The sequence below is a fragment of the Coregonus clupeaformis genome, chromosome 1 (genome assembly GCF_020615455.1).
Source record: "Coregonus clupeaformis isolate EN_2021a chromosome 1, ASM2061545v1, whole genome shotgun sequence".
NCBI classification, from domain to species: Eukaryota; Metazoa; Chordata; class Actinopteri; order Salmoniformes; family Salmonidae; genus Coregonus; species Coregonus clupeaformis.
Window position 1 is genome coordinate 20,529,412 of NC_059192.1, and position 15,774 is coordinate 20,545,185.

The window sequence follows — 15,774 nt, forward strand, 5'->3', positions numbered from 1 at the left end:
ATTTTCTGCCTCGCTTCTTATCTCTCTTTCTGTCCCTCCCAGGTATTCTCTGTTTGCGGTGGTCAACCACCAGGGTACTCTGGAAAGCGGTCACTACACCACGTTCATCCGGCAGCACAAGGACCAGTGGTTCAAGTGTGACGACGCCGTCATCACCAAGGCCAGCATCAAGGACGTGTTAGACAGTGAAGGGTAAGCCCTGAAAATATAGCCACAGGAAGTAGGGGTTCTGAGGGTGCTGCAGCACCCCCTGAATTTTTTTTTTTGGGGGGGTGAATATTAAACATCAATTTTTTGAAAAATACAAATTGTTCACAAAAGTAGTACACTGGGCTTTTACTAGTATTATCGGACCGATATAGATGTCTGTAGCGTGGGCGTTTCTTTGTTGTTGCAGCATCTCTGCTTTGCCAAAAAAAAGGTAGTTGTATGATTTAAGAACAGTAAGATTCAATAATTGGAATTGTAAGAGTTGTTGCCCTGTCCCTTTCTCTGCAATTGTCATTCTAATGGAATCCAGAAAGAGCAAAATCATGTCCTCAAACATTGACATAAAAATTTGCAAAGTATGGGCAAAGACCCAAAACATCCACATCAAATTAAATATTTTTCTTGATCAAATATATCAAGCAAGTATTTGTATATGTCACAAGTATTATCAGATTAACTGTTTTGTACATATAATTATCAGACTCAAGTTACAAATGCTGTTAAACACTCAAATACATTTAGTTTACATTTTTTCACAAAAGTAGTGCACTGGGCCTTTACTAGTCCTGTATTAGCGTACCGATATAGAAATCTTCAGCACAGCCAATATTTTTTCTTTCTGCATTTGCCCCCACCTCCGCGGCTATGCCTGTAGTGGTTTAAAATTAATATCTGACCCTGTAGTGGTTTAAAATTAATATCTGACCCTGTATTACTGGTTAGGGGCAACTTTTACCTACTTCAGCTACAGTTAATAGGCTGTGGTCAGTCAGTGGAGACGTCCGCTCCAAATGTAATCCAAAACTCCATCTCCCCTTTCTGTTGATTTATCTTGTTTGTTCATTATCATTAATAATTACTTGTATGTATGTATGTATGTATGTATGTACGTACAGTGGGGAGAACAAGTATTTGATACACTGCCGATTTTGCAGGTTTTCCTACTTACAAAGCATGTAGAGGTCTGTAATTTTTATCATAGGTACACTTCAACTGTGAGAGACAGAATCTAAAACAAAAATCCAGAAAATCACATTGTATGATTTTAAAGTAATTAATTTGCATTTTATTGCATTACATAAGTATTTGATACATCAGAAAAGCAGAACTTAATATTTGGTACAGAAACCTTTGTTTGCAAATACAGAGATCATACGTTTCCTGTAGGTCTTGACCAGGTTTGCACAAATTGCAGCAGGGATTTTGGCCCACTCCTCCATACAGACCTTCTCCAGATCCTTCAGGTTTCGGGGCTGTCGCTGGGCAATACAGACTTTCAGCTCCCTCCAAAGATTTTCTATTGGGTTCAGGTCTGGAGACTGGCTAGGCCACTCCAGGACCTTGAGATGCTTCTGGCTGTGTGTTTCGGGTCGTTGTCATGCTGGAAGACCAAGCCACGACCCATCTTCAATGCTCTTACTGAGGGAAGGAGGTTGTTGGCCAAGATCTTGCGATACATGGACCCATCCATCCTCCCCTCAATACGGTGCAGTCGTCCTGTCCCCTTTGCAGAAAAGCATCCCCAAAGAATGATGTTTCCACCTCCATGCTTCACTGTTGGGATGGTGTTCTTGGGGTTGTACTCATCCTTCTTCTTCCTCCAAACACGGCGAGTGGAGTTTAGACCAAAAAGCTCTATTTTTGTCTCGTCAGACCACATGACCTTCTCCCATTCCTCCTCTGGATCATCCAGATGGTCATTGGCAAACTTCAGACGGGCCTGGACATGCGCTGGCTTGAGCAGGGGGACCTTGCGTGCGCTGCAGGATTTTAATCCATGACGGCGTAGTGTGTTACTAATGGTTTTCTTTGAGACTGTGGTCCCAGCTCTCTTCAGGTCATTGACCAGGTCCTGCCGTGTAGTTCTGGGCTGATCCCTCACCTTCCTCATGATCATTGATGCCCCACGAGGTGAGATCTTGCATGGAGCCCCAGACCGAGGGTGATTGACCGTCATCTTGAACTTCTTCCATTTTCTAATAATTGCACCAACAGTTGTTGCCTTCTCACCAAGCTGCTTGCCTATTGTCCTGTAGCCCATCCCAGCCTTGTGCAGGTCTACAATTTTATCCCTGATGTCCTTACACAGCTCTCTGGTCTTGGCCATTGTGGAGAGGTTGGAGTCTGTTTGATTGAGTGTGTGGACAGGTGTCTTTTATACAGGTAACGAGTTCAAACAGGTGCAGTTAATACAGATAATGAGTGGAGAACAGGAGGGCTTCTTAAAGAAAAACTAACAGGTCTGTGAGAGCCGGAATTCTTACTGGTTGGTAGGTGATCAAATACTTATGTCATGCAATAAAATGCAAATGAATTACTTAAAAATCATACAATGTTTTAGATTCCGTCTCTCACAGTTGAAGTGTACCTATGATCAAAATTACAGACCTCTACATGCTTTGTAAGTAGGAAAACCTGCAAAATTGGCAGTGTATCAAATACTCCCCACTGTATGTATGTATGTATGTGCAGTGGGGGAAAAAAGTATTTAGTCAGCCACCAATTGTGCAAGTTCTCCCACTTAAAAAGATGAGAGGCCTGTAATTTTCATCATAGGTACACGTCAACTATGACAGACAAAATGAGATTTTTTTCCAGAAAATCACATTGTAGGATTTTTTATGAATTTATTTGCAAATTATGGTGGAAAATAAGTATTTGGTCAATAACAAAAGTTTCTCAATACTTTGTTATATACCCTTTGTTGGCAATGACACAGGTCAAACGTTTTCTGTAAGTCTTCACAAGGTTTTCACACACTGTTGCTGGTATTTTGGCCCATTCCTCCATGCAGATCTCCTCTAGAGCAGACTTTCAACTCCCTCCAAAGATTTTCTATGGGGTTGAGATCTGGAGACTGGCTAGGCCACTCCAGAACCTTGAAATGCTTCTTACGAAGCCACTCCTTCGTTGCCCGGGCAGTGTGTTTGGGATCATTGTCATGCTGAAAGACCCAGCCACGTTTCATCTTCAATGCCCTTGCTGATGGAAGGAGGTTTTCACTCAAAATCTCACGATACATGGCCCCATTCATTCTTTCCTTTACACGGATCAGTCGTCCTGGTCCCTTTGCAGAAAAACAGCCCCAAAGCATGATGTTTCCACCCCCATGCTTCACAGTAGGTATGGTGTTCTTTGGATGCAACTCAGCATTCTTTGTCCTCCAAAAACGACGAGTTGAGTTTTTACCAAAAAGTTCTATTTTTGTTTCATCTGACCATATGACATTCTCCCAATCCTCTTCTGGATCATCCAAATGCACTCTAGCAAACTTCAGACGGGCCTGGACATGTACTTGCTTAAGCAGGGGGACACGTCTGGCACTGCAGGATTTGAGTCCCTGGCGGCGTAGTGTGTTACTGATGGTAGGCTTTGTTACTTTGGTCCCAGCTCTCTGCAGGTCATTCACTAGGTCCCCCCGTGTGGTTCTGGGATTTTTGCTCACCGTTCTTGTGATCAGTTTGACCCCACAGGGTGAGATCTTGCGTGGAGCCCCAGATCGAGGGAGATTATCAGTGGTCTTGTATGTCTTCTATTTCCTAATAATTGCTCCCACAGTTGATTTCTTCAAACCAAGCTGCTTACCTATTGCAGATTCAGTCTTCCGAGCCTGGTGCAGGTCTACAATTTTGTTTCTGGTGTCCTTTGACAGCTCTTTGGTCTTGGCCATAGTGGAGTTTGGAGTGTGACTGTTTGAGGTTGTGGACAGGTGTCTTTTATACTGATAACAAGTTCAAACAGGTGCCATTAATACAGGTAACGAGTGGAGGACAGAGGAGCCTCTTAAAGAAGAAGTTACAGGTCTGTGAGAGCCAGAAATCTTGCTTGTTTGTAGGTGACCAAATACTTATTTTCCACCATAATTTGCAAATAAATTCATAAAAAATCCTACAATGTGATTTTCTGGAGAAACATTTCTCAATTTGTCTGTCATAGTTGACGTGTACCTATGATGAAAATTACAGGCCTCTCATCTTTTTAAGTGGGAGAACCTGCACAATTGTTGGCTGACTAAATACTTTTTTCCCCCACTGTATGTATGTATGAGTGTGAAATCTTATCGTTGACGTAAGTGTTGATTCTCTCTCTGTTCTCAGGTACCTCTTGTTCTACCATAAACAGTTTCTGGAGTACGAATAGTCACCTTCCTTCAGCACTGATGTCAACAGCCACCAAGAGTCTTGCAACAACAAGATGGCAACCTGAAACTTTACATCAGTGAAGATTTGAAGCTGGGGGAATGGAGGGAAAAGAAAATGAAGCATGCATCCTTTCTGAATAAAGGACACTCAAAAACGAATCTGCACTGAAGCTACTAGGATCTACTTGATAAGGAGGAAGAGAGTGGGGTGGGGGAAGGGAGATTGCAGGATGGAGAGTGAAAGGAGGAGTGTGACTATGGAGGCTTTGTTGGAAGAGAAGGCGCTTCCTTCACTTTCGCTCTCTCTATCGCCCTTTTTCTCTCTTGTTCCAGACAGACAGACAGGCAGATGGAGGGACAGACTGATCGTGGGCACATCTCATCAAAACTGTCAACTTCACATTCAGTTATTTTATCATTTCTGAATTCCATAATTCCACCCACACACACACACCCATCTACAAGTGACCAAGCATTTTCAAAGGAGGAAATACATTTGGTTGTCTAATTTCATTATGCATTATTATTGCGCGGACTGCAAAACAAGCTGACAAATGGTATTTCGAATATTGCAAAGACAAAGTGATTACTATAATTGTTGTTTGTGACTTTTTCGTTTTGAAAATACTGTATGATTAATCTAGAAGACATCTGACTGAGTTGAAGAAGTGGAGTGTGGTTCTGTGAAAAAGCTATCCTCTTTTCTTTTTTCTTTTTTTTTACTTTTCGCGAGGGCAGAGAAAATACATAAGTATATTTTTATAATGAATATGAGTCCTTGTTTATAGTTCCCCATCCTCCCCTCTCCCTCGAACAACCCGTCCTTGTTATGTTGTGCAGTCAGTCATGTCTTTTTCAAAAAGAGAAAAAAAAGTTATGCTTCATCTCATGAGACTGCTGTTGTGGAGCTTGTTTCACATTTGTTTGTTACTTGTGCTGATGGCATAATTCTTGTGTTGCTGACATATGGTTGTGAATTTGTTTCAGGTGATGCGTTTTTGTGAAGAAGAAGAAAAAGACTAGCACTATTCTTACCAAGTGTGTATCCTGCCGGAGACAGTGACTCGATCTGACACTAGTAAACCTTGTCCACATGTTGCTCTAATTCCATGTATGCACACACGTTGTGCATATGTTTGTGTACTGAATCAGTACTTCCATTCAGCATGCTGTCTACGATGGATATAAAGTCGGTGTCGGATGAGTTTTTTTTCACATTATTATATATGTTAAAGTATGTATGTATGCTAAAAAAAGAAACCAAGGTATAAATTGAGTTACGTTATCGGCCAAGGATCAATATGTTCTAGTCAAGACTACATCCCCAACACTTTATTTGCTGCAAGAACTGGACACTGATGGTGAGACCCAAAATAAAAATCTATATCTATACTCTCCTATGTGCTGCAGGGTTTTATTAGCTTGTTCAGGATTTACTGGAGGTCTTTCATGGCACATGGAGGCCACCCACCTGTGAATGTCCAGCCAGGTCACCTGTGATAGTCGGTATTTGATGTCTGAGCATGTCGGGAGATGACGTGGAAACCTGCCACTAGGGGGCAACAGTGAGTGCTTAAGCATCTGCCTCCGGTGCCAAAGGTTGCATGTTCAAATCCAGCAATAGAAATATGTTTTAGAGATTTTTGTTTTAAGCCTATCCCAAACTATAACCCTTACCTTAACCATTCGGAGTTAATGCCTAACCTTAGGCATTAAATCCGAAATCTTAAACTTAACCTTAAACACAAACGTTGTAATTTGACTTTTGAGAAACATGGATGAACGTCTAATTCTGACTGTGAGAGCTAGTTTTAATGTCTCCCGAGAGATGGAGAGGGTGTGGAGCGGCAGGTAGCTTAGTGGGTAAGAGCGTTGTGCCAGTAACCGAAAGGTCGCTGGTTCTAATCCCCAAGCCGACTAGGTGAAAAATCTGTCGATATGCCCTTGAGCAAGGCACTTTTAACCCTAATTGCTCCTGTAAGTCGCTCTGGATAAGAGCGTCTGCTAAATGACAAAAATGTAAAATGTGTGTTTGGGGTATGTACATACAGATGTAGGATCTTAATTTGATCACACTTTAGTTGCTGAGAATCTTCCTGCACAGCAGGAAATATAAACTTGTGTATTCAAGGTTTAAAAAGGCTTCTAAAATGTCATCTCCAAATGTCAGACTTGATTCGCCCTATTGAAAAGTGTATCAACCTCTACAAAAATGTCCATTAATTATAAACCACATAATTCACATTTCCTGTTGCTGCAGGATTATTTTCCTGCTGTAGCGAACTGGCTCAAATTAAGATCCTACATCTGTACAGCCATATATCAGGTTCTCTGTCACTCCCTTCTGTCTCACTCCCTCAATACCGGTTCTCGTATATCCTTCCTTCACCACCTATTAATTTCTGCTCTCCAGACTGCTCACACATCTGATCTTGGGACAGTTTTGCATTTTTCCCCCACTAATTGTTCAGGTTAGGATTGGGGAGGAGAAGCTGATCCTAGATCTGTACTTAGGGGAAACTTCACCCTAGAGTGGGCGGTGTCAGATCTGTCTAGAGTTGTTTATTTAGTGTCCAGTCTGGTTCAGTTCTGCAATCAGAAGCTGGGCTGACAGGGGGAGCAAATTATTCTCTGTGATGAGCCACAATGAGGGGCTCTGGTAGGAGAGTGGAAGTCCTGGGGGACAGCCTGCTGGTAGAGGGTGAGAGGGGGTCTCTGCTTTTTCTCTCCCCTGCCAGGCACGCCGAGGTCAGGGAAGCAGTGGACACACACACAGGTCTCTGTTGGGCTGGACGAACGGCTCGCTGTCACACTGTTCAGCTGGGGCAGGGACGGATCCATCAGGCAATCTAAAGATGGTACGTACACACACACACACACACACAGAGAGATAAGCAATCTAAAAGGAGCCATGTTGAGTTATAAGATTGTGATCTTGGATCAGTTTTGCCTTTTAGATCTTAATGAATATAAATAAATGGACAGGGGGGGACCTGATCCTTGATCAGCACTCTTACTCTGAGTGGCTTTATGAAGATGTGCCCTGGACTACCTTTTAGACTAGATGTGTGCCCAAACTGACCTTTGGAGGACTGGCTGTGCTGGTTAGGCTCTTGGCCCTCCTGGCCTCTATGACCCTGGGTGTGACTGTTCTGTGTGGCCCCTGGTCGGGGGCCCATGGCTCTGGCCCTCCTCAGCAGCACCAGCAGAGCCACAGACAGGGTCAACAGCAGCAGAGCCAGACACAGGCCCAGAAGAGAGTACACCAGGATGACTGAGTTTGGCAGGCCTCTGGGTAGGTAGCCCCCCCTGGTGGTATGGTTCTGGAAGGCATTCCCATCCACAGGCCTCAAGATTGCAATCAAGGCAGGCTGTTGGGCTTGAGGGAATTAAATGACTAAAATTCAATCCTTATGTACCCTGCAATAACATCCATGTAATGTGAAGTGAGTTGTAACATAACTTATTCACCATTTCCAAATGTCAAAGCTCTACTTCTAGACAGTTCTCAGTTCTGAACATCATCAAAGCCAAATGCATTTAATCCCAAAGTTGTCTTATTTAAATTTAACTGAATTAGAGAAAACACCAAATGGCACCCTATTCCCTATATAGTGCACTACTTTTTACTAGGGCCTTATGGGAGGGTACCGTTTGGGACTTAGATAATACATTTGAGCTAGTCCAGCTGTGTAATCCTGAGGTAATGAAGCTGGGTAAAAGGGCTGGGCTGGGTAAAAGGGCATTTGAAAAAGGAATTGGCGAGCCCAACTCAAATGTTTGTAGTAGAAAAAAGAATTTGGGTGCTGGGTTCAAAAGGCATATATTTTAAGAAAGGGAAAAACCTACACTGGAATATTCTTAAAGTTTTCAAATCATATCTTTTTTATTTTTTTATTTTTTATTAAATTGTATTTAACTAGGCAAGTCAGTTAAGAACAAATTCTTATTTACAATGACGGCCTACACCGGCCAAACCCGGACGACGCTGGGCCAATTGTGCGCCACCCTATGGGACTCCCAATCACGGCCGGTTGTGATACAGCCTGGAATCGAACCAGGGGGTCTGTAGTGACTCCTCAAGCACTGAGATGCAGTGTCTTAGACCACTTAGCAGCAGAGGTCAGAGCAAACGGACGCGTTTCGGCCACAGCCTTGACGAAACGCTGACGAAACGCTCGTCCGTTTGCTCTGACCTCTGCTTCTTAAAACAAAAAACAAAAAGGAAAGAATATTCCTGTGAGTGGAAGCTGCTGCACTTGTGAAGGGGTCGCTTGCATGTCAGTTGTTATACATATTGGATCGACTGCCAGAAACTATATTGGAGATGGCTGTAGGCTCAATGAATTACTTAGTAGTGTACAAACTCTTATGATGGTTTGAGAGAGGTGTGTGTGTGTTACAGAGAGCGAGAGTGAGACAAAAAGAGGACATTTAGCACCTAATATTCTCAGTGTCCTATATGTTTTGTGATATCTACAACATACTGGGTGGATGTATAGTACTTTAGAATACTGTTCACTCACTCTGACACTGGTTGGAACACTCTGAGGGATGGTTGCCACACACCGCAGCACACCTCAGACACTTCTTCAGCAGCCTGTCGTAGTACTGCCCTGGGACCGCCTTACACCCCAGAGACACTGGCATAAACAGACACACAATGGCACAGGGATGGTCTGAGTATTATAACATGCATGGTATATTCTTCCTGTGTTTTGACACAAAATGGCTACCATGTATCAACCACGATTCCAGTAGGCTATAAATGTTACTTAACCCTACAAAAAGGGTCTTGAGATTCATTGATCCTTTTACCACTGCTATAGCACCATATACATAGTGTATATATAATTAAGTACAGTGCCTATCAAGAATTCACCCCCCTTGGATTTATTCACATTTTATTGTGTTACAAAGTGGGATTAAAATTGATTTAATAAAGAAATGTTGTCAATGATCTACACATTATACTCTGTAATGTCAAACTGGAACATTAGGAACACCTTCCTATAATTGAACTGCACCCCCTTTTGCCCTCAGCACAGCCTCAATTAGTTTGGGTATGGACTCTACAAGTTGTCAAAGACATTCCACAGGGATGCTGGCCAATTTTGATTTCATTGCCTCCCACAGTTGTGTCAAGTTGGCTGGATTTCCTTTGGGTGGCGGACCATTCTTGATACACACGGGAAACTGTTGAGCGTGAAAAACCCAGCAGCGTTGCAGTTCTTGAAACACTCCAACCGGTGCACCTGGCACCTACTACCATACCCTGTTCAAAGGCACTTAAATATTTTGTCTTGCCCATTCACCCTCTGAATGGCACAAATACACAATCTATGTCTCAATCTCCTCAATGCTTAACAATTATTCTTTAACCTTTCTCCTCCCCTTCATCTACACTGATTGAAGTGGATTTAATAAGTACCTCAAAAAGGGATCATAGCGTTCACCTGAATTCACCAGGTCAGTCTGTCATGGAAATAGCAGGTGTTCTTAATGTTTTGTACACTCAGTGTATATTGACTAGATAAGTATTCACCCCCTGAGTCAATATGTTAGAAACACCTTTGGCAGCGTTTACAGCTATTGAGTCTTTTTGGATAACTCAAAGAGCTTTGCACGCCTTGATTGTGCAATATTTGCCCGTTACTTTTTTCAAAATACTTCAAGCTCTTTAAATGTTGTTCTTGATCATTGCTAGACAGACATTTTCAAGTCTTCCCATAGTTCTTCAAGTAGATTAAGTCAAAACTGTAACTCAGCCACCCAGGAACATTCACTGTCTTCTTGGTAAGCAACTCCAGTGTAGATTTGGCCTTGTGTTTTAGGTTATTGTCCTGCTGAAAGGGGAATTCATCTCCCAGTGTCTGGTGGAAAGCAGAATGAACCAGGTTTTCCTCTAGGATTTTGCCTGTGTTTAACTCTATTCTCTTTAACCTCTTAAGGATTGGACACTTTTTTTCAATTTTGTCCTTAAATGACATACCCAAATCTAACTGCCTGTAGCTCAGGACCTGAAGCACGGATATGCATATTCTTTATACCATTTGAAAGGAAACACTTTGAAGTTTGTGGAAATGTGAAATTAATGTAGGAGAATATAACACATTAGATCTGGTAAAAGATGATACAAACAAAAAACCATGCTTTTCCCCCCCAAAAAAGTTTCAGCATCTTTGAAATGCAAGAGAAAGGCCACAATGATATTGCAGTTCAGGCGCAGTTTAGATTCTGGCCACTAGATGGCAGCATTGTGTACAAAGTTTCAGATTGATCCAGTGAAGCATTGCAATACTGGACTATTTTGTATCAAGTCCGCCCAAATGTGCCGAATTGGTCAATTGATACATTTTCAAATACATAACTATAGAGAACATACAAAAATGATATGGAAATACAAAATGTAAGTTTACACACTCCAAGGAATGTCATACATGATGGATCATTAGCTTATACACTAACTTTCACATATCTAGATGGCTGGGCGGAGTGGGTGTGGAGCCAGAGACAGCAGGGGTTCAAACTGTAGAACCCAGTTCCTAAATTTGAATATAAAAATTGATTTTATCAAACAAAACTATGCTACATTTTATCTCTGAGACTCTTAGGATGACAAATCAGAGTAAGATTACTGAATGTAAGTACATTATTTACCTTCAGAGGTGAATGTATCAAACCAGTTGGAGGACTGGCTGATCCCGTAGAGGTAAATTTTATCCTGAAAAACTCCCCAGTCCTTGCCGATGACAAGCATATCCATAACATGACGCAGCCACCACAATTCTTGAAAATGTGGAGAGTGGTACTCAGAGATGTGTTGTTGGATTTGTCCCAAACATAACTTTTTGTCCTGAACACAAAGAGTTCATTATTTTGCCACATTTTTTGCAGTATCAATGTAGTTTTACATTTTAGTCATTTAGCAGACGCTCTTTTCCAGAGCGACTTACAGTTAGTGAGTGCATACATTTTCATACTGGCCCCCCGTGGGAATCGAACCCACAACCCTGGCATTGCAAGCGCCATGCTCTACCAACTGAGCTACACGGGGCCACGTGTAGTGCATTGTTGCATACAGAATGCATGTTTTGGAATATTTGTATTCTGTACAAGCTTCCTTCTTTTCACTCTGTCATTCAGGTTGTTATTGTGTATTAACTGCACTGTTGATCCATCCTCAGTTTTCTCCTATCACAGCCATTAAACTCTGTAACTGTTTTAAAATCAACAATGACCTCATAATGAAATCCCAGAGAGATTTCCTTTCTCACCGGCAACTCAGTTAGCAAGGACACCTGTATCTTTGTAGTGACTGAGTATATTGATACACCATCCAAAGCCTAATCAATAGCTTCACCGTGCTCAAAGGGACATTCAGTGTCTGCTTTTTTTATTTTAACCCATCTACCAATCGGTGCCCTTCTTCACGAAGCATTGAAAAAGCTCCCTGGTCTTTCTTGTTTAATCTGTGCTTGAAATTCACTACTCAACTGAGGGACCTTACAGCTAATTGTATGTGAGGGGTACAGAGATGGGGTAGTCATTAAAAAAATCATGTTAACCCCAATTATTGCACACAGAGTCCATGCAACTTATTATATGGTTTGTTAAGCACATTTTTACTCCTGAACTTATCTAATCTTGCCATAACAAAGAGGTTGAATACGTGTGCAACCAAGACATTTTAGTGATACATTTTTCATTAATTTGTCAAACAAAAATATTATTTTGACATTATGGAGTATTTTGTGTAGATCAGTGACACAAAATAATCCCACTTTGTAATGCAACAGAATGTGAAAAAATCCAATGGGGTGAATACTTATGATAGGCACTTTATCTCTATGTATAACTTCGTAGATTGAGTCCACAGGAGGTTGGTGCACCTTAATTGGGGAGGAGAGGCTTGTGGTAATGGCTGAAGCGGAATAGGTGGAATGGTGTCAAATACATCAAACACATGATTTCCGTGTGTTTGATGCCATTCCATTTGCTCCGTTCCAGACATTATTTTGAGCCGTCCTCCCCTCAGCAGCGTCCACTGATTGAGTCATATGGACAATCATACGGGATCTCATTGACTTCTCAAGTCAGAGTATGTGTAATTTCCCCCGGCATGCGTTTGTGTGTATGAGAACTTACCACAGTACTCAATGCATCTGAGGTGGCGATGGGGCTGCTGGCAGACCATCTGACAGGTCAGACACTTCCTGACCAGGCCGTCCCAGAAGTAACCCTCAGAACAACCTAACCCCATGGCTCAGTTCGGGTGTCAACTCACACTCTGACTCACTGAATGACAGATGGGGAAATCAGGGTCAGTTCATGGGATCTTTGCATTATTTGTATTTATTAAGGATCCCCATTAGTTCCTGCCAAGGCAGCAGCTATGCTTCCTGGGGTCCAGCAACATTAAGGCAGTTATATACAATAAAAAATATTACATTTCATAACACTTAGTAATCAGTCTTGTATCGGTTGGTTTGGATGGATACAAAACTGTTTTGTTTTACACGATATTATCCTGTCCAACTAGCTCAAGAAGATATCAGAAGAGAGGGCAAGCCTCCATATACAACTTCAAAGATTTAAATGAACTTTTCTTGACAGAGGAATACTGCGCTGCGCTCTACTGGGCACAAAATCACTGAGCTGGAGAAAGTACACAGAACCAACGAATGAAGCTGCGCCTCACCTTGTTCTTCAACTTCATAAAATTGAATAATACATTTGTTCTTATCTGTGCATTTGCTTAAACCATTCTCCAATAGTATCATGTAATGCCTTTACTGATCATTGATTCCTTCACCACACGTGATGTTATCAACAGTGTCTTTGTTGGTGTAACACTCTAGCATAAACAATGGCTCACATGATGTTCATCTTTATGTCTGGATATCCGATTAGTATGTTTTTTTGTTGTTTTCCTTCATTACCATTCCCAGGTGGTCAATTAATAATCAAAGAATCCATCTTTTAAAAAGTTATAAACCATGAACAGCATAACCATTAACCAACTCACATGTAAATAAAAATACATCTCATAATATAATGTAATAAACCAAATATCATATGACTTACCTACAGAGGGAAGCAAGATGTCTATCGACCTTTGCTTGAAATGTGCTTCTCATGCAGTGACATTGGGCTACGTGTATTTGAGTTGGGGGCTGATTTGGGTACAACCACAATGTCTTTTCTGGGACTTCCCCCTTTCACAGAAGGTGAGCTCCTCTCTTGGTATAGTGAGTCAGGCTTGACTTTTACCAAGCAATATGAATTTGCCTACCTTTCCCAAATATTGAATGAGACGGTATGTTATTTACAGTGGTGTGTCACTGGTACATGGTACAATTGGTAAAATGATACATTGGTTAAATGTCATGCAGACTCACAGCAGCCTTGTAGTATGATGAGGATTTGGAGCGCAATATAAAGCTCTTATATTGCAGTGGACTTACATGGCCATCTCACTATGCTATTTGAAAGAGCATGGACCCATCTGTCCTGCGTAACCATATTCTGTTTCATTGGTCAATGTTCATGAATACAGCTAGACCTACATTTACTGTAAATCAATGTTTATGTTTTCACATGCATGTGAGTCGTTTTTAGATTTAATAACAATGCCAGTTCAGTGGTCTTGTGGTTAGAGTGTCCACCCTGAGATTGGAAGGTTGGGAGTTCGTTCCCCGGCCGAGTCATACCAAAGACTGTAAAAATGGGACTTGAGATAGATTCAGGGTAAGGCCCTGCAATAGACTAGTGTCCTGTCCAGGGGGTGTAATTGTACATCAAGCTGCCTCATGTTACAGAAATTCCTATGACCATTCTGGCTCGTGCAAGGCTACTTACTTAATTTAATAATAATAACACATTTCCGAAGGAAGGAATTTGCAATGACTTTACAGCAAAGTAGATATGCATGGGTGTTGAGTCACTGTGAAACTAAAACTGGCGACACATAATTACACCCTCCTCTGCACCTGGTGTACTAGTTCTCTACCAGTGTGAAGTAGATGTCATGTAGAAACAGACAACAGTTCACCTACAGAAAGCTACTAACCCTCAGAATAGACCTACAAGAAACAGATGTTCAGTCAAATAGGAGGAAAAAGGAAGAACCCACAAGTCAACACACACAAATCTCAAAAGCTAACAAATTAGTCAACCCAAATGAGTATAGCCATCCATTTTCAAATGTAACTGCTTTTAATTGCAAGTAGTAGTCGTAGTAACAGCAGTAGCAGAAGCAACAATATGACATATTTACAAAAAACAGACATTTGATGAAACCAAGATAAACGTTTACAGTGGTCTTTGAACACAATGGTTGTGCAGCTATATGGACAAAGAGCCTTCTTCAATCCTATCAGAGTATGCAAAGTCAGGTCCATAATTATTGGCACCCTAGATAAAGATGTGCAAAAAAAACTGTCTAAAATAAAGAATACAAATACTGAGCTATATTGTATGTAAAAAAAAAAAAAAAGAAGAAAAAAAGGAAATTATATTATTTTATACTAATTCAATTGTTTAGCTAAATAGATTTTGTTTAACAAGTAATTTTAAAAAATCTAAAAAAGATAGGGGTCAAAATTATTGGCACCCCTGTTTTCAATACTCCCCTTGCAAGGATAACGGCACTGAGCCTTTTTATAAAATGTTTTATGAGATTGGAGAACACATTGGGAGGGATCATAGACTATTCCTCCATACAGAATACTTCCAGATCCTTGATATCCTATGTCTGCTCTTATGGACTGCCCTCTTCGATTCAAACCACAGGTTTTCAATGAGGCTCAAATCTGGAGACTGAGATGGCCATTGCAAAATGTTTAACCATTTCTTTGTGGATTTTGATGTGTGCTAGGAGTTATTGTCTTGCTGGAAGATCCACTTGCAACCAAGCGTCAGCCTCCTGGCAGAGGCAACCAGGTTTTTGGCTAAAATGTCCTGGTACTTGATAAAGTTCATGATGCCGTTGACCTTAACAAAATAGCCCCATAACATCTTTCTCTGAGCAATTGTATCAGTGTTAAATAATATAATTTCCCTACAATTTTTTTGCATACAATGTAGCTCAGTATTTATATATTTTATTTTATACAGTATTTTTTGCTAATCTTTATCAAGGGTGACAATAATTATGGACCTGACTGTGGATTTTGAGTTTTGAGAATGACACATATTGGTCTTCACCAAGTTTGCTGCTTCAGTGTTATGATATATTTTTGTCAGATGTTACTATGGTATACTGAAGTATAATTACAAGCATTCCATACGTGTCAAAGGCTTTTTATTTACAATTACATTAAGTTTATGCAAAGAGTCAATATTTGCAGTGTTGACCCTTCTTTTTCAAGACCTCTGCAATCCGCCCTGGCATGCTGTCAATTAACTTCTGGGCCACATCC

The 15,774-nt window shown here is 41.1% G+C and overlaps 2 protein-coding genes across 4 annotated transcripts in view; one reads left to right on the forward strand and one right to left on the reverse strand.

Annotated features, from left to right (window-relative positions):
• The window catches only part of usp22 (ubiquitin specific peptidase 22), a 37,408-nt gene extending 31,660 nt beyond the window's left edge, over positions 1 to 5,748 (forward strand). For all 3 annotated transcript variants that reach the window (XM_045209700.1, XM_045209695.1, XM_041848961.2), the window contains 2 exons: positions 43 to 192; positions 4,308 to 5,748. In XM_045209700.1, the coding sequence (XP_045065635.1) occupies positions 43 to 192; positions 4,308 to 4,350 (193 nt within the window). In that variant the 3' untranslated portion in view covers positions 4,351 to 5,748. The remainder of the gene's footprint in view (positions 1 to 42; positions 193 to 4,307) is intronic.
• A 740-nt stretch (positions 5,749 to 6,488) lies between these two features.
• On the reverse strand, positions 6,489 to 12,637 carry LOC121582118 (tumor necrosis factor receptor superfamily member 13B). The gene is made up of 4 exons (XM_041897703.2): positions 12,500 to 12,637; positions 8,878 to 8,994; positions 7,434 to 7,730; positions 6,489 to 7,200 (listed from the first exon to the last, which is right to left on the reverse strand). Exons 1-4 carry the CDS (start codon positions 12,612 to 12,614, stop codon positions 6,947 to 6,949), a joined length of 783 nt encoding a protein of 260 aa, XP_041753637.1. The 5' UTR covers positions 12,615 to 12,637; the 3' UTR covers positions 6,489 to 6,946.
• Positions 12,638 to 15,774: the final 3,137 nt, after the last annotated feature.

What these genes read in the sequence shown, in the direction of transcription:
- LOC121582118 (XM_041897703.2), bottom strand. Translation starts at nt 12,614, where the DNA reads ATGGGGTTAGGTTGTTCTGAGGGTTACTTCTGGGACGGCCTGGTCAGG. An exon ending in CAGATGCATTGAGTACTGTG is followed by an intron (nt 8,995 to 12,499) that starts GTAAGTTCTCAT and finishes TGTTTATGCCAG; the next exon opens with TGTCTCTGGGGTGTAAGGCG. An exon ending in GTGTTCCAACCAGTGTCAGA is followed by an intron (nt 7,731 to 8,877) that starts GTGAGTGAACAG and finishes AATTCCCTCAAG; the next exon opens with CCCAACAGCCTGCCTTGATT.